The 19,203-nt window shown below is 37.5% G+C and overlaps 1 protein-coding gene across 2 annotated transcripts in view; it reads left to right on the forward strand.

Moving 5' to 3' along the window:
- The first annotated feature begins 2,521 nt into the window (after positions 1-2,521).
- The window catches only part of DYNC2H1 (dynein cytoplasmic 2 heavy chain 1), a 395,644-nt gene continuing 378,962 nt past the window's right edge, over positions 2,522-19,203 (forward strand). Inside the window, exons 1-6 of one of the 2 annotated variants that reach the window (XM_070384345.1) lie at positions 2,522-2,891; positions 7,667-7,837; positions 8,233-8,368; positions 14,245-14,363; positions 15,350-15,494; positions 16,244-16,476. In XM_070384345.1, the coding sequence (XP_070240446.1) occupies positions 2,697-2,891; positions 7,667-7,837; positions 8,233-8,368; positions 14,245-14,363; positions 15,350-15,494; positions 16,244-16,476 (999 nt within the window). In that variant the 5' untranslated portion in view covers positions 2,522-2,696. The remainder of the gene's footprint in view (positions 2,892-7,666; positions 7,838-8,232; positions 8,369-14,244; positions 14,364-15,349; positions 15,495-16,243; positions 16,477-19,203) is intronic. The other variant, XM_005887860.3, reaches the window with a different exon arrangement.

Here is a 19,203-nt window from a genome sequence, read left to right on the forward strand (position 1 = left end):
AAACCCTTAGGGCAGAGACTGTAGCCTCGAGGGCCTAGTTCATTACATGGCATATAGGAGCATGTGGTAAACATCTTTAGAAGATAATTATTGAATTCAGAGTCTTTGATGAATATTGAGATAAATGGCAGTTTAGTAGTTTGTAGTGATGCCATGGAGTAGAAAATGAAGCCTAATTTCACTTCTGTATTTCTTAAGTATTTGGTTGTGCTATTATAAAACAAATTAACAAGTATCATACACTGTTTTGGTTATTTTACAAATATGGTTCTGTGTTCTGATGATGATTGATTGTGATGAAAAAACTGGTTAAATTTTTCAGAAATTAATAATAGGATGACAAAATTAATGGTGGGAAATTAGCACAGAAATGAGCAGAAGTAAATTAACATTGTATTAAACTCCTATTCTTTACCAGACCTTTAAAAAAAAATCAATTCAGTTCAGTTCAGTCTCTCAGTCGTGTCCGACTCTTTGCAACCCCATGAATTGCAGCACGCCAGGCCTCCCTGTCCATCACCATTTCCCGGAGTTCACTGAAACTCATGTCCATCAAGTCGGTGATGCCATCCAGCCATCTCATCCTCTGTCGTCCCCTTCTCCTCCTGCCCCCAATCCCTCCCAGCATCACAGTCTTTTCCAATGAGTCAATTCTTCGCATGAGGTGGCCAAAGTATTGGAGTTTCAGCTTTAGCATCAGTCCTTCCATGAACATCCAGGACTGATCTCCTTTAGAATGGACTGGTTGGATCTCCTTGCGGTTGAGATGAATGCAATTGTGTGGTAGTTTGAGCATTCTTTGGCATTGCCTTTCTTTGGGATTGGAATGAAAACTGACGTTTTCCAGTCCTGTGGGCACTGCTGAGTTTTCTAAATTTGCTGGCATATTGAGTGCAGCACTTTCACAGAATCATCTTTCAGGATTTGAAATAGCTCAACTGGGATTCCATCACGTCCACTAGCTTTGTTCATAGTGATGCTTTCTAAGGCCCACTTGACTTCACATTCCAGGATGTCTGGCTCTAGGTCAGTGATCACACCATCGTGATTAACTGGGGCATGAAGATCTTTCTTGTACAGTTCTTCTGTGTATTCTTGCCACCTCTTCTTAATATCGTCTGCTTCTGTTAGGTCCATACCATTTCTGCCCTTTATCGAGCCCATCTTTGCATGAAATGTTCCCTTGGTATCTCTAATTTTCTTGAAGAGATCTCTAGTCTTTCCCATTCTGTTGTTTTCCTCTATTTCTTTGCATTGATCGTTGAGGAAGGCTTTCTTATCTCTCCTTGCTATTCTTTGGAACTCTGGATTCAGATGCTTACACCTTTCCTTTTCTCTTTTGCTTTTTGCTTCTCTTCTTTTCACAGCTATTTGTAAGGCCTCCTCAGACAGCCATTTTGCTTTTTTGCATTTCTTTTTCTTGGGGATGGTCTTGATCCCTGTCTCCTGTACAATGTCACGAACCTCCATCCATAGTTCATCAGGCACTCTACTTCTCACTTACACTGTATAATCGTAAGGAATTTGATTTAGGTCATACCTGAACGGTCTAGTGGTTTTCCCTACTTTCTTCAGTTTAAGTCTGAATTTGGCAAAAAGCGATGTTTAAATAATATTCTCTTAAAATCCTCACTACAACCTAGATAATATTTCCCCAGTTTACAGGTGTGGAACATGATGCTGACAGAATGGTTTGCTAATGAGTGCAGGGGAAAAGGGAGCCCTAGAACTCCTTTAGCCTTCCTAAATCCACGCCATCCTGTTGCACTTGAAGATTAGTTGCATGTCTCCTAGTAATGCGTCGTAAGAAGTCAGGTGCTGCTGCTGCTGCGTCGCTTCAGTCGTGTCCGACTCTGTGCGACCCCATAGACTGCAGCCCACCAGGCTCCCCCATCCCTGGGAGTCTCCAGGCAAGAACACTGGAGTGGGTTTCCATTTCCTTCTCCAATGCATGAAAATGAAAAGGGAAAGTGAAGTTGCTCAGTCGTGGCAGACTCTTAGCGACCCCATGGACTGCACCCTGCCAGGCTCCTCCGTCCATGGGATTTTCCAGGCAAGAGTACTGGAGTGAGTTGCCGTTGCAAGAAGTCAGCTGCTGCTGCTGCTGCTAAGTCGCTTCAGTCGTGTCCGACTCTGTGCGACCCCATAGACGGCATCCCACCAGGCTCTCCCGTCCCTGGGATTCTCCAGGCAAGAACACTGGAGTGGTTTGCCATTTCCTTCTCCAATGCATGCAAATGAAAAGGGAAAGTGAAGTTGCTCAGTCGTGTCCGACTCTTAGCGACCCCATGGACTGCAGCCTGCCAGGCTCCTCCGTCCATGGGATTTTCCAGGCAAGAGTACCGGAGTGAGTTGCCATTTCAAGAAGTCAGCAGAAAGCACTAAAGGCGGGCTTCGCCACCTGACCCACACTTGCCCGAATCCCCTGCAATCGATGACGGCGGCGAGCAGCTAAGGAGCGCCGAGGTGGTCGATCGGCCCTTGAGTTTGGCGTGCGCGTGCCGGAGGAGGTAACGCCGCCACGCGCGGACGTGTGCGCCGTCGCCATAGCGACTGCCCCTGGCAACCGCGAAGCCCTGCAGGCCGCGGGCGAGCTAGCGGCTGGGGCTGTCCGCGCCTCCGTTCGCCTTAGTCCTCCGGCTTTATCCGTCCTTCGCTCTTGCCGCCCGCCCTCTCCGGTCCTTCTCTCCGGAGTCATGGCCGGCGTGCCCGGGGACGTGCGGAAGCTCTTCATTTTCGCCACTACTCGGAACTATTTCGGGCTGGTGTCGGAATCCTGGGACCATGCGCTGCTGGGCAACGGCCCCGAAATCAACAACTTTTTGGACGACGGGAACCAGATGCTCCTCAGAGTGCAGCGATCCGATTCCGGCATCGCCTTCTCCAACGTGGTATGCTTGCCTGCACCCCGCCCCGGCCTACTTTTCCGTCCCGGGCTCAGTAGGACGGATGCCGGGTCCCTGGGAGCCTCCTGGCTTGAGTCCTCCTCCAGGGCCCGTGGCTGTCCCTTCCCGACGAGCTGCGCGGGCCTCTCGCTTCACTTGGTTTCCAAGCTTGCATCCCTCCTGGCCGAAGGAAGCTCCCAGTCCGCTCACTGGCAGAGAACAATTACAGTCTTTCTAGTTTTTTTTTTTTTAATACTACATTTACGTTATAACTAAAAACACGAAATTTATCTTATTTATTTAAACTTTTTTTTTCTTTCTCCCTTTTGAAGTTCTTTGGGGTCAAATTCTAGTGTATCTTTTTTTTTTATATTATATTCTAAGTTTAAATTTACACGAGGGAAAGAATAGTTAGGAACTAAAATCTTTTACGGAATGATAAGATAGTCTAAATTCTTTTTTGTTGTACAACCTGTGATGTATTGACATTAATATTTATTTCATTGCTGCTTCTACTGGCAGGATTGTTTAAGAAATGGGTGCACCTGCAAACAGGAGATAAACACATGCACTCAGAGTAATATACAGAAAAAATTGCCTTACATGTTAAAGGGGCTCAGTAAATGGATGAAAGTTAACAAATCACAGTCATATTTTTAAACCTCTTTCTCTGGTGTTCATCCATATCCTTAGGTCTAGCAGAGTATTTGATACACAACAAACATTGAATGCATTTTTGTAGGATGATTGGATTATTCACCCTGTTATGAATCTTTAGTCTTGGATTTGACTCAATTCTATTCAGTCACTGTATTTCGAACTCACTATATATAAGGCACTTTCTTTGGTTTAGTAAGTTTACAAAGATGTAAAAAGCATGGATAATCATAGTTGACAACTGTAGTCCACCAGGCTTCTCTGTGCATGGAATTCTCCAGGCAAGACTACTGGAAGGGGCTGCCATTTCCTTCTCCAGGGGATCTTCCCAACCCAGGGATCAAACCTGTGCGTTGCAGGCAGATTCTTTACTCTCTGAGCCACCAGGAGGCCTGCTCCGATAAGTTAGTATTATATAATTCACAATAAGACCCCCTGCTTCTGCCTTCTGGAGCCTCACTCTGGATGACCTAGAATGACATATACTCAACAAATGATAAAATCAAGCACAGTGCTGTAAATGCCTCTGAAAGTTTCAGTTCAGTTCAGTCACTCAGTCGTGTCCGACCATTTGCTACCCCATGGACTGCAGCACGCCAGGCTTGCTTGTCTATCACCAACTCCTGGAGCCTGCTCAAACTCAAGTCCATCCAGTCGGTGATGCCATCTGACCAACTCATCCTCTGTCGTCCCCTTCTCCTCCTGCCTTCAATCTTTCCCGGCATCAGGGTCTTTTCCAATAAGCCAGTTCTTCGCGTGAGGTGGCCAAAATATTGGAGTTTCAGCTTCAGCATCAGTCCTTCCAATGAATATTCAGGACTGATTTCCTTCAGGATCTGAAAGTTTAGATAGAGTGTAATGGGAAAATAAGATGAGGAGTTTGGATTTGTAAAAATATATCTTGGGTTGTGTAATGAAAATTGAGTCTATAACTTTTTTACTTTAATACTTAAGCTAGTAGAGCCCAACAGTGTATTTTATATACAGTCATACATCACAGTACAGATACTTAGTCATATTTGAAAATGTTTTTCTGTATCTTAAGTTGTACTTTAGATGTCTGACAGCATGATTTAACAAATTAACAAATATTAATTCACCCACTATGGTCTGGTATTGTCCTGGGTACTAGGGATAAAGCCGTGAATATGTCAGTTTATTTTCAAGGAGTAACATTTGAATGGACAAAAATTGGTTAAACACATCCACACAGATGGGACTTCCCTTGTGGCTCAGCTGGTAAAGAATCCGCCTGCAATATGAGAGACCTGGGTTCGATCGCTGGGTTGGGAAGATCCCCTGGAGGAGGGAAGGGCTACCCACTCCAGTATTCTGGCCTGGAGAATTCCATGGACAAGTCCATGGGGTTGCAAAGAGTCGGACATGACTGAGTGACTTTAACTTCACTTCACTTCATCCACACAGATATGTAATGTAACATAATTTTAGGTATTGATAAGTGCTGCCAGTAAAAATAGAGTCATGTTAAAGTAGTGATTGGGGCGGGGTGAGGAACTGCATTAAAATAGGGAAGGAGGGAATGCCTGTTTGGATTGGAGCCCTTTGAAATGAGATTTGAATGGTGAGTTAGTTGTAGGCAGATTTAGGGAGGGGCTTCCCTGGTGGCTCAGAAGATAAAGAATCTGCCCCCAATGCTGGAGACCTGGGTTCAGTCCCTGGATTGAGAAGATCCCCTGGAGGAGGGCATGGCAACCCACTCTAGTATCCTTGCCGGAGAATCCCCATGGACAGAAGAGCCTGGAGGGCTATAGTCCATGGGGTTGCAAAGATTCAGACACAACTTGAGCTGGATCTCATCTTGGTTTCAGGGGGCTGGGAAAAAAAAAATTACACAGTCATTGCTGAAGTTTAATGAATAACCCAAAGACTGGAAGTTTAAAATATGGACTGAGCATTTCGGACCTTGTACACCATTTAGGTTGAAATACCAAGTTGTTGGTAGTCTTAAGCAAGAGAGATGTGATCTGGTTTATGCTATAGGATAGAAGTTGGCAAATTTTTTTTCTATAATGGGCCAGATAACAAATATTTTGGGCTTGGGCAGATTGTAAGGTCTCTGTCACAACTTGGCCATTGACGTGAGAAAGCAACCTTGACAATATGTGAATGACTGAGTGTGACTGCATTCAGCTTCATTTATGGACGCTGATGCTTGAATTTCATATCATGAAATATTATTCTTTTGATTTTTAAAAAAATGTAGAAATAATTTTGAGCTTGTGAACTGTACAAAACAGGCAGAAGGTTGTAGTCTGCTGATCCCTGATGGATCCCAGGAGGTGATAGAGACATTTTGCAACCTCAAAAAAGAACAAATTATACCTTGCTTGCATGCTAAGTGCTTCAGTCATGTCCATTGACACTATGGATGGTAGCCTCCAGGCTCCTCTGTCCATGGGATTCTCCAGGCAAGAATACTGGAGTGGGTTGCCATTTCCTTCTCCAGGGGATCTTCCTGACCCAGGGATCCATCACATCTCTTATGTCTCCTGCATTAGCAATCAGGTTCTTTAACACTAGCACCACCTAGAAAGCCCAATGTATACCTTAGTAATTATCAGATTAGAGTAAGTTAAGAGTAAATAGCAGTTGCTGATGACAGGGAAACTGGAAGATTAGGCTAGGAGTGCTGATTCTTTACTCAGGGAAGGAACAGCTGTAGCAGCCTTACCTTTTGCTGTAACTCTGAATGTGGTTAAGGCAAAGCTCATTGTCCTGATGCCCCGCAGCACCTTGGCCAGTGACATAGTTACTGTTTTCAAAGTATGATATTAAAATATGTATTTTGTGAATATTCTTTCTTCACATAGGTGGGAGTAGAAAAGTTCAAGTGTATGGTCTATTTAATTACTAAGGAATGAATTTTTCAAATTACTTACTGCAGTCTGCAGTTCTCACTTGCTTGTAAAGGGAATAAAATGATCATACTAGCATAGAACTCTAATGGGCGAAAATGAGAGTTTGAGAAAAGCAGTAATGCCAAGTAAATGACAGTTCTTTCCTAGTGGCTAAACAGATACAATGATTAGGATAAAAGTAGCACAAAAGCTCACTCATCCTTAGCGTGTTTCTTCACGCACAACAGTAAACTTGTTTGAATTTTTTTTTTTTTTTTACAGCATAGACTTCTCTTCCTGGAAAAAGAAATGAGAACAATTTTGTGAATATGTGTATAATGCAAAAACTTCTTTTGGGCGGTATACTTTACAGCTAATGAACTAATTGCTGTGAAGTGGCCTATTTTAAGCATGGTTGGGTTAGTGAATTCCAGTTTAGCTCAGACAGTTTTAATTTTAAATAATCTAGGTTTATGACAATTTAGTAATAAAGTTTGATGCTCAGATACTTTACACGAAAAACACTGGTTCGGGTAAAGATGATTTTAGGAGATAGACAACCTGTTTTTTTTTTTTTTTTGGTTTTTAGGTTGTCTATTTATGTAGAATTTAGTTTTGGGTAAGAGGGTAATTGGGCTTCCCAGGTGGCCCTAGTGGTAAAGAACCCACCTGCCAGTGCAGGAGACGTGAGAGATGCGGATTTGATCCCTGGGTCAGGAAGATGCCCTGGAGGAGGGCGTGGCAACCCACTCCAGTATTCTTGCCTGGAGAATTGCAGGGATAGAGGAGCCTGGCGGGTTGCAGTTCATAGAGTCCCAAAGAGTTGGACATGACTGAAGTGACTTAGTTATGCACGCAAGAGGGTAATACACATCCTTGTTACAGAGTTTCTGGAGTAGGGTGGAAAATTATACTATTCACCAGTATGTACCTGGGGCACACAGCTTTGATTTGTAGTATTAATGAATCTGGTTGGAGTGGAGTAGTTAGCAGTGTATGTCAACAATATTTATCTGGTGCTTTTGTTTATAATCACTTATCAATTATCAAAGTAGCTTTATGATACAATCACCTATAAGTGGGGATACAATTTTCAAACCCAGGTTTTCTTACGGAGCAAAGACAGACTGATTGTAATATACTATAATTATTTCTAAAGTATACTTTTACCAAGGGATAAAATTATAGGTACAACATTTTAGGGTAATATTTTCAAATATTAACTTTATGAAAATAACATTAAAAATCATTTGTTTATCACTTTAGATTGATTTTGCTGACACAAAAGATAAAGTGCTGGTGTTTTTCAAGCTGCGACCCGAAGTAATTACTGATCAAAATCTACATAATAATATTCTTGTTTCATCTATGTTAGAATCACCTATTAATTCCCTTTACCAAGCTGTCCGGCAAGTATTTGCACCAATGTTACTAAAGGTGAGTAAATTAAAGTAGCTTGTATGATTGTTGATTTTAGCCTAAGTCTTTGGATAAATGCTTTCATACACACAAATATAAATATTTATTATTTTATTTATTGGTAATATTAGAAATTAAAATATTTTTTTAATTAAAAATAATTAAATTTGTTGACAAATAGAGAAATTGGAAAAGATGTAAAATGCAATCTACATCCATTCTTAAATTGTGATAGTAAATGACCTTTATAAAGTTTTAACTGTTGAAAGGACTTTTATCCCTCTCTTAAGAGATGGAGGTAGTGCCAGGCTTTGAGTGAAACAAGTATATTTGGACTTAGTTTTTGACAAGGTTTTAGGAAGCCTGTTTGGCAAGATATTGATCATCATGTGCTCTTGTCTGATTTTATTTAGGATCAGGAATGGAGCAGAAACTTTGATCCCAAACTTCAGAACCTTTTGAGTGAACTAGAAGCTGGTTTGGGTATAGTTCTACGAAGATCAGATACTAACTTATCAAAACTGAAATTTAAGGAAGATGACACACGAGGTATTTAGCCATAATTTTATCAAAGAAAGTCAAAACCATTGCCTTATTAGTACATAGTAAATTAATACACTTTTTCAAATATTTCTTTGCACCTTTGGTTCGTCTCTGAGCTTGAGCTGATTTTAAATGTATAGATTTATGTATGGATTTGGAGAAGGGGAAAGTGTAATCTCTTTTAATGTTCAGTTTATGGAAATAATATGATTGATTCTCATTGTTTTCAGTAGTTCTGTTTTATTAAGTCATTGTGAACACTGAATTAGCAAATACTGAAAATTTGTGCCTAGGACCCTGTGAGCCTCTGGTCATAACATTTTCACCAGCTGCTCAACATACAACTGATTTTAGGTGTGTTTTTAGACACATTATTTAATATATATTGTTGATGAATTATCATTGAGCTCGTGGGCAACAGCACTGTAACTCATGCCTGTATGACGTTCATCTAACAGAAGCGTGTTCTCTTTAAGGCGCATCACAGTGCTCTAGTGCTGGGGACGGGAGACAGCACTGCTGACTGCGCTCCAGGTCAATTTAAATAGCAAAACCACCAACAAGAAGCACAAAATGTGAAACTATGACGCTACATAAACTATGAAAAACACGATAGGAAAAAGACAAGCATTGTTGCTTTGTTCAGGCTTCAGTTCAGTTCAGTTCATTCGCTCAGTCGTGTCCGACTCTTTGCGACCCCATGAATCGCAGCACGCCAGGCCTCCCTGTCCATCACCAACTCCCGGAGTTCACGCAAACTCACGTCCATTGAGTCGATGATGCCATCCAGCCATCTCATCCTCTGTCGTTCCCTTCTCCTCCTGCCCCCAATCCCTCCCAGCATCAGAGTCTTTTCCAATGAGTCAACTCTTTGCATGAGGTGGCCAAAGTACTGGAGTTTCAACTTTAGCATCATTCCTTCCAAAGAAATCCCAGGGCTGATCTCCTTCAGAATGGAATGGCTGGATCTCCTTGCAGTCCAAGCAACCTTAGCTGGGAACATAGGTGTTGGGCAACTAAAATTTCTCACAGCTCTGTGTGTCTGCAAATGACCATGAGTGCTCTGAGAGTAGTGACTTCGGATACATATAAATATTAATGAGTAGGTTCTTCATAAATCCAGAATCTGTGAGTAATGAGGATTGATACTAATTGTATATTTGCAAAGATAATAAACCAGTGACTGTTTTTTAAAATGTATTTTTTCCGAAGCTGATTATAATTTTGTGGCCATAGATAAATTATTTCCAAGAACAATTAAGATGAAATTTATGACATACAGAAATCATTGGTTTAAAATATCAGATGTAGTTTTATACTTTGCTTGAATAGTAAAATAAATCCTTTCTAAATCCTTTCTGAATCTCATACAACCAGAAAGGTTAGTGAATTTACTTCCAGCATGTGATTAAGCAACTGGAGATTGTCCATTTCATTAGGAAATTTAAATGCAAATTTTAAAGAAAACTGTTTTAATTTAATTAAAACTATTTTTAAACTTTTATTTTTTCTTTCAGTTTTATTGAGATATGATTGACATACAACAGTGTAAAAGTTTAAGGTGTATAGTATAACGATTTGACTTAAAATACATCAAACAATGATTATCACATAAGTTTAGTGAATATCCATCACCTCATATGGATACAAATTAAAGGAATAGGAAAAAAATCTTTTTCTTGTGATGAGAACTCTTAGGATTTACTTGCTATCTTATCTCTTTCATGTATAACATATCAGTGCTATTTAATATTTATCATGTTATAGCTTCCTTGTTGGCTCATTGGTATAGAATCTGCATGCCAGTGCAGGAGACATGGGTTCTATCCCTGGTCTGGGAACGTATCTTGGAGAATGAAATAGCAACCCACTTCCGTATTCTTGCCAGGAGAACCTCATGGACAGAGGATCCTGAGGACTGTAGTCCATGGGTTTGCAAATAGTCAGACATGACTGAGTGACTGAACAACAACAACAACAACAACATTGCATCCCTACTAATTTATCTTTTGAAATTTGTACCTTTTAACCACCTACATTCAATTCACTATGATGAGTGTAGTTATGTTACCATGGAAAGATAGTGCATATTTCTTAACTATATTCCCTTAAATATATTCCCTATATTCCCTATACTATATCAAATGGTATACATTTGATACCAGTGACTCATTTATTTTGTAACGGACAGTTACAAAGCTTGGGTTTCTCCAGGAACTTGTAGTTGAAGCCAGGCATGGCGGGTGGGCACTGGTAAGCACATGGTGGCCCTATAGCTTGTGCCTCACTCTGGCGATGAGCTGGTGGTGCCAACTCTTTATAACTCTGCTTTTGTTTTGTTGTTCATTTGTTTTGTGTCTTAGGTTCCACATATAAGTGAGATTATTCAGTATTGTCTTTCACTGCCTGACTTACTTAGCATAATGCCATCTAGGCATATACATGTTATCAGAAATGGCAAGATTTTGTTCTCTTTTATGACTAATATTCCATTGTATATATGTACTACATCATCTTTTTCTATTCATCTGTTTATGGGCATGTAGGTTGCTTCTGTATCTTGGCTGTTGTAAATAATGGTGCAGTCAACATAGGAGAACATACATCTTTTTTAATTAGTGTTTTTGTTTTTTTCATATAAATGCCCAGAAGTGTAATTGCTGGATCATATGATAGTTCTAGTTTTGATTTTTTGAGCAATGTCCATGCTGTTTTCCATAATGGCTGCTCTACTTTCCCTTCCATTTTTCATGTGCCTGTTGGCCATCTGTTTCTTTTCTTTGGAAAAATGTTTATTCAGATCCTCTGCCTACTTGAAAAAAATTTTAATAACAAAGCAATGTTATTTTTGGATATAGAGTTATATGAATTTTTTGTATATTATGAATATTAACCCTCATTTCCCACCTTACTGGGTTTCCCTAGTGGCCCAGACTATAAAGAATCTGCCTGCAGTGTAGGAGACCTGGGTTCGATCTCTGGGTCAGGAATATCCCTCGGAGAAGGGAATGGCTACCAACTCCAGTATTCCTGCCTGGAGAATTCCATGGAGGAGCCTAGCAGGCTACAGTCCATGGTGTTGCCAGTATCTTGCAGTTTTACCAGATTCATTGATGAGATCTACTTTTGTATAGTGTCATCTGCAAACAGTGACAGCGGAGCTTCTTCCTTTCCAGTTTGCATTCCTTTTATTTCTTTTTCTTGTCTGATTGCTGTGGCTAGGACTTCCAATACTATGTTGAATAAAAGTGGGTGAGAGTGGCCATCCTTGTCTTGTTTCCGATATTAGAGGAGATGCTTTCAGCTTTTCACCTTGAGTATGATGTTAGCTGTGGGCTTATCACATATGTCCTTGATTATGTTCCCTCTATACCTCATTTTTGTTGCTGGGAGTTTTTAATCATTAATGGATGCTTACTTTTGTCAAAAGTTTTTCTGTATTTATTGAGGTGACTTTGTGATTTTTATTCTTCAGTTTGTTAATGTGGTATCTCATTGATTGATTTTTGGATATTGAATCATCTACATCTCTAGGATAAATCCCACTTGACTGGTGTATGGTCCTTTTAATGTATTGTTGAGTTTGGTATGCTCATGTTTTGTTGAGGATTTTTGTACTCATATTTATTGTGATACTGACCTTTAATTTTCCTTTTTTGTGATTCTTTGTCTGGTTTTGATTTTAGGGAGATGCTGGCCCTGGAAAATGAGTATGGAAGGATGCCTTCCTCTGTAGCTTTTTGGAATAATTTGAGCATGATAGGTGTTAACTTTTCTCTGCAATATTTGGTAGACTTCACCAAACCATGTGATGTGTGAAGCCATCTAGTCCTGGACTGCAGTACTTGGGAGTTGTTTTTTACTGATTCAGTTTCATGACTGGTAGTTGTTCTCATATTTTTCTATTTCTTCCTGATTCAGTCTTGGGAAATTGTACATTTCTAGGAATTTGTCCTTTTCTTCTAGGCTGTCCATTTTATTGGTGTATAATTGTTCTTAATAATATCTTATGACTCTTTAAATTTTTGCGGTGTCAGTTCCTTTTTAGTTTCTGATTTTATTGATTTTGGCCCTCTGTCCTTTTTTCTTGATGAGTGTGGCAAAGTTTATCAATGATGTTTATTTTTTTAAAGAACCAGCTCTTAGTTTCATTGATCTTTCTATTACTTTTTAGTTCCTGTTTCATTTATTTGTGCTCTGATCTTTATGACTTCTTTCCTTCTGCTAACTTTTGGTTTTATTTATTCTTTTTTTCCTAGTTACTTTAGGTGTAAAGTTAGGTTGTCTGAGATTTTTCTTGTTTTGTGGAATAGGCTGTATCACTATAAACTTCCCTCTTAGAACTGCTTTTGCTGCATCATGTAGATTTTAGATTGTTGTGTTTTTATTTTCATTTTTCTTCATGTATTAAAAATTTTTTTTTCTATGATCCATTGTTTGTTTGTAGCATGTTGTTTAGCCTCTACTTGTTTGTGATTTTTTTTTGCAATTTTTTCCCTGCTAGTTGATTACTTGTCTCGGAGCATTGTATTCAGAAAAGATGCTTGATCTGATTTCAGGTTTTAAAATTTGCTGAGTCTTGTTTCTGTGGCCTAGCATGGGATTTGTCCTAGAGAATGTACTATATATATTTGAAATAAATGTATATTTTGCTGCTTGTGGGTGTAATGTCCTATATCTATAAGTTTATTTGGTCTAATGTGTTGTTTAAGGCCATTGTTTCCTTATTCATTTTCTGTCTGAATAATATGTCCATTGGTGTAAGTGGGAGGTTAAAGTTCCCTACTATGAATTTATTATTGTCAGGTTTTCCCTTTATGTCTGTTAATATTTGCTTTATGTATTAGACGTTCCTATGTTGGTTGGATATATATTTATATTGTGTTATATCTTCTTGAATTGATCACTAATCAATATGTAATGTCCTTCTTTATCATTTGTGACAGTGTTTATTTTTTTAATTTGACATAAGTGTTGCTTTCTTGATTTCTATTTACTTTGAATACCTTTTCCCATCCCCTTTCAGTCTCAGTGTGACTTTAGATCCAAAGCAAGTCTCCAAGAGGCAACATATATATGGATTTTGTTTTCATATCCATTCAGGCATTTTAAAGTACTTATTGATAAGTGTGTACTGATTGCCATTTTGTTAATTGCTTAGGGGTTGTTTTGTTGTTTGTTTTTGTTCATAGAAATTGTAAAATTCATTTTCTGTACTTGGTGAATAATACAGAAACGTGCAAAATCAGCAAGTGAAACCAATTACTTTCTGGCTTTTTATTTTTAATTGTTTCCTTCTTTTTCCTAGTTTTATTGAGATAATTGACATGTAGCATTATATAAGTTTCAGGTGTATAATATAGTAATTTGACTTGCATGTGGCATGAAATGGTTGTCACAGTAAGTTTAGTGAACATCCATTATGTTGTAGATACAAAGTTAAACAGAGTTTCCCTTATGATAAGAAACCTTAGGATATATTGTCTTTAGAACTTTCATATATAACATAAAGCAGCACTATTTACATTTATAATATTGTACATTATATCTCTAGTACTTATTTAATCTTATAACTAGTAGTTTGTACCTTTTGAGCAGCTTCATCCACTTCTGTCTCTCCTCATTCCCCACCTCTGGTAACCAACAGTCTAATCTCTTTTTATATTAGTTTATTTGTTTGTGAGATTTTGAAGTTATAATTGACTTACAATAATATATTAATTATATTATAATATTTTTATATTTAATTATTTTAAGATAATATTATTATAATAATATTAGTTCCTGGTATACCAAATATAGTATTTCATTATTTCTTTACATTTCAAAATGGTGACCATGATAATAGTTGATATTTCTTATTTTTCCCTTTCACTTTTCAGGTATTCTTACACCAAGTGATGAGTTCCAGTTTTGGATAGAACAAGCTCATCGTGGAAGTAAACAGATTACCAAAGAAAGAGCCAGTTATTTTAAAGAATTATTTGAAACAATTGCAAGAGTATGTGATTCATATATAGTTATATATCAGGTTTTGATAGAAATACTGTAGCATTCAATTTTTATTAACTTTATCTCTGTTTTAAAATCATTATTTGATAGCTTTGGACAAAATATATTCTTCAGATGTAACAGAGTTTACTTAAGATATGTATTTAAAATGAGTACAACTTAGAAGTCCAAACTTCTGAAAAAGTTAAATTCTAATCACTAGAAGATATTTTTCTCAAAAATATAATTACTTTTATGCAGATAGAAAAAAATGAGAAGCCCAATATTAAGAGGTTTGTCCATGTGGAGATAATACGTTCTTTTGGAAAATTGTTCACTTTTTTCAAATTAGCAGTTTGGAGGAATCTGAAATATAAAAAGTCTTAGTTTGATACTTTATTAGATTGATTATTCCTTGATACATCTATGGAAAGGTTAAATAAGTGACCATTTTGTTTTTTTACAAAAATCTATTCTTTTCAAAATAAATATTTAGTAATTTTTTTGTTCATTCTAAGTATTATTTCATTATTGCCATTTGAATGAAGTGTTTGAAGTGGTTTAAAACTTTTTTTGTGGCAGTAATGAAATCATGTACTAGATTTGTACTATTGGTAACATTGTGCAAACCAGGAAATGAATGAATAAGGATAAATGAAGTGAAAAAGGTGGTATGTATATAGTGTTAAATAAACACTCTATTGTATAAATAAAAGAAATGAATCCAAACTTAGAGGAAGTTAGGCCAAGGGTAAAAATAAATTTATAGGGTTTATGCTGATCTTATTTTTTCTTCTGGCTTTTATGAAATTTATGTTTGTGAAGGATCAGATAGGGTATTTGCATAAAGAAGTTATATAGAATCTGGTAGAAGAAGAGGAGAAAATAATGGCAGATATTAGAATCGTAGCATTGACAAACTCTGGCAACGTTTTGTTTATATTGCCCTAGGTGCAAATACGATTATGTTTAAACATGACCGCATTTTGGTTTTAGGAATTTTATAACTTGGATGGTCTGTCCTTATTGGAAGTGGTTGACTTGGTGGAGACAACTCGGGATGTTGTAGATGATGTGTGGAGACAAACAGAACATGATCATTATCCTGAATCACGAATGTTACATCTCTTAGATATTATAGGTACTAGTAAAGAAATACACTTTTGAAATTTTGGAAGCTTGCCTTATTTTATTTTCTATTTCTTCCTTTGAGTCCTTCTCTGAAATGCTCCTTAATAGAGTAATTGTTGCTTAAAGTAACTCTTAGAGCAAATTATATAGGATTATTTAAGTAGATGTTTGTACATAGTTAATTTAAATCACAGTGTCAATTTCTTTGATAATCAAATTAACATAGATTTTTTTTATGTATGTAAAAAATGCATGTATTAGTTTAGACTTTATTTTTAACCAACTGAAAAGTTTAATGTATATTGGATTATCTGTCAATAAAAAAAATATACTTTTTGACTTAGAATATACCTTTATCATTATTATCCTAAGGACCTACCAGACAAGTACATAAAAGGACATTTATTACAGCATTGTTTGTACAATGAGAGTAGAAAAAATAGCAGTTGAGAACTGATTATGTAATGTCATATCCATACTGTGGGACTGACTGAGGCCTTTAAAAAATTCTATGTATATTTCTATGCTTCAAAGATATACAGGATATAATGAAAGATGCCAATATACAAATACATGTGTGCGTGTGTGTTTTTAAAAAATATTTGTTATTAACAGTGCTTGTCTAAAGGTGTGGATGTGGTATTTCATAGATTGTTGACTTGCTAATTTATATCATTTTAATTTAATAAAAAGCGTGTATTCCATAGTTACTTGCTTAAAAGATATGTTCATTAAAAAGTTTGTTTTGCACCTTATTAGGTGGTTCATTTGGAAGATTTGTTCAGAAGAAGTTGGGAACGTTGAACCTCTGGGAAGATCCTTATTACCTTGTGAAGGAAAATCTGAAAGCTGGTATTTCAGTTTGTGAACAGTGGGTGACTGCCTGTAGTCATCTGACAGGTCAGGTGTGGCAGCGCTACGTTCCTCACCCGTGGAAAAATGAAAAATATTTTCCGGAAACACTTGACAAGCTTGGCAAACGCCTTGAAGAGGTATCTTCATTTTGATCTTTGTTTTTAAGTGTGAAGCAGGTTCTCACTTGTTTGAGAATGCATTTTATAATCATTAAGAACTATGCATCGGATGGAAATTCTTTAAACTTTTGGGAGAGAAGAAGAGCTCACATTCACGTGAGATGATTTGTGTGGCTGTGTGGCACAATATCAGGTGCCCAGTGGGCACTGAGTGCTGGTGTCCACATCCTTCCTTTTTCTTTGATGTGTGGCTGTTCAGTTTTTAAGTCATGAACTTCTATTTTGTTGTCCTTTGTTATAAAAAAGATAACCCACTTGTCTATGTATGGAAGCTCTCAGACTTTCTCTTGGCCACTGAAATTATTTTGCAAGCAGATACAGTATTTTAGGGAGTATTCAGTGGTAATATTTGAAATAGCTGCTTAATTTTTGTAAATTAGAGTTTCAGTATAGAACTATATACTTAACTTGAAGAGGCAGGCAAAGATTGCAGAGCTGACTTTTTCCCTCTGTGCTTAAGGGAACTGTTGTTCTTTGGGAATTTTTTGTTGTTGTTGTTTTGGTAGTTTATTTCATTTTTTTCTGCCTGTGCTGTGTGGCTGGGAGGATCTTAGTTCCTGGACCAGGGACTGAACTCAGGCCCAGGAAGTGAAAGTGCTGAATCCTAACCACTGGACTGACAGGGAATTCCTGCTGCTGTTGTTGTTAACCTCTTACGAGGAACTTCAAGCATACATAAAAATAGCATGGTATAATGAATGTCAGTTTCAGTGGCCACTGGCATTGTTCAGCTCTTGTTCCATCTTTGTCCTCCCTGCCTTCCATTTCTTTTTTTTTTTGCTGAACTATTTTTAAAGCCAATCCATGAAATCTTGTACTTTTACTCTTAAAAGGTAATCATAATATCAATATCACACCCAACAAAATGAGAATAATTTCTTAATATCATTATTTATGTAATCAATGTACAAGTTTACTGATTGTCTCAGAAATATTTTTAGTTGCTAAATGTTAGTTTACTTGAACCAGGTTGCTTCGTAGGCAGTAGCATATAGTTCTCGTACATTAAAGGAGGCAAGAGGTGTCTGGTTTTCCCCCTTTTCATGAGTTAAGTTTGATCTGTGGGTTCATGTATGATTAATCTGATTAATCTGTTAAAATGCTGTTCACCAACTTTTTCTTAATGATTGATTGTGAGATGGTGTTTTAATTCTGTTCTTTCTGCATTTATTAGTGATGATGGAAGAACTTTTTATCAGTTTTTTAGGTACCTGAAATATAGTTTGTATAGGAATGGCAATATAGACAATTACTTTTTTCTTTTTGTCACTTTTTAGAACAATGCATAGTAAGTTAGTATCATAAGTTTCATAGGCAATCAATGATTTTTTAAATAATGTCATTATGAACCTATGATTTTTTTATATTTCAACGTGTTGTATTTATTATTGTAGTTATTATTACTATACTCAAATTGTCCCACCTTGTGCAAAGAATACCCCTTTAAGTTGTGTCTGTGTCATTTTGATATGAAGCCAGTATTTCTTTGGTAACTTTTTTACATTCAGACCTCTCAAAATGTACTGACCCGTATTCTACATTTTCCATTTTGTATACGGAATTAGTCATTTCCCCAAAGGTCTTGTTAGAGGAAAATAGAGTTTAGTGACAACAATCTGGTTGATGAAGTAGTAAACATTTAACTATCAATGCTTTTAGGCTTTCTCAGTAGACAGCATTGTTAAATCAGTATTTTTGTTTTTGTCAAGAGAAAAATAAATCGTGAATTTGTGCTGATATTTTCAACACAAATGAAAGATTACAGCATTTTTACTTAGCCTTTTAATTCCTTTTGATGGTTGGTAGAAAATTTAAATACAAAATGAAATGTTTTCCAACTGTTTGTAAATTATACATAATGGAGTTGTTAGCATTGCTATTGCTATTGCTAAGTCGCTTCAGTCGTGTCCGACTCTGTGTGACCCCATAGACGGCAGCCCACCAGGCCCTGCCATCCCTGGGATTCTCCAGGCAAGAATACTGGAGTGGGTTGCCATTTCCTTCTCCAATGCATGAAAGTGAAAAGTGAAAGTGAAGTCGCTCAGTCATGTTCGACCCTTAGCGACCCCATGGACTGCAGCCTTCCAGGCTCCTCCATCCATGGGATTTTCCAGGCAAGAGTACTGGAATGGGGTGCCATTGCCTTCTCCGTTGTTGGCATATTGTTTCATTATTAGAAGAGCAAATTTAATGCAGACTAATGAAAATCAGAAGGTTTGCTATAGTAAGGAGGAGAGACTAAAACTTTACTTAAAATAAGCATTAAAATCAGTTTAAAAATATTTAGCTTTTATATGTATTCACTAGATTTGAGCACACTGATTGATAGTACAGTGTGTTTTTGAGCATCACTTTGACTATGCCAAAGCCTTTGACTACGTGGATCACAATAAACTGTGGAAAATTCTGAAAGAGATGGGAATACCAGACTACATGACTGCCTCTTGAGAAATTTGTATGCAGGTCAGGAAGCAACAGTTAGAACTGGACATGGAACAACAGATTGGTTCCAAATAGGAAAAGGAGTACGTCAAGCCTGTATATTGTCACCCTGCTTATTTAACTTCTGTGCAGAGTACATCATGAGAAACGCTGGACTGGAAGAAACACAAGCTGGAATCAAGATTGCCGGGGGAAATATCAATAACCTCAGATATGCAGATGACACCACCCTTAAGGCAGAAA

This window comes from Bos mutus, chromosome 15 (assembly GCF_027580195.1).
Source record: "Bos mutus isolate GX-2022 chromosome 15, NWIPB_WYAK_1.1, whole genome shotgun sequence".
Classification (NCBI taxonomy): domain Eukaryota; kingdom Metazoa; phylum Chordata; class Mammalia; order Artiodactyla; family Bovidae; genus Bos; species Bos mutus.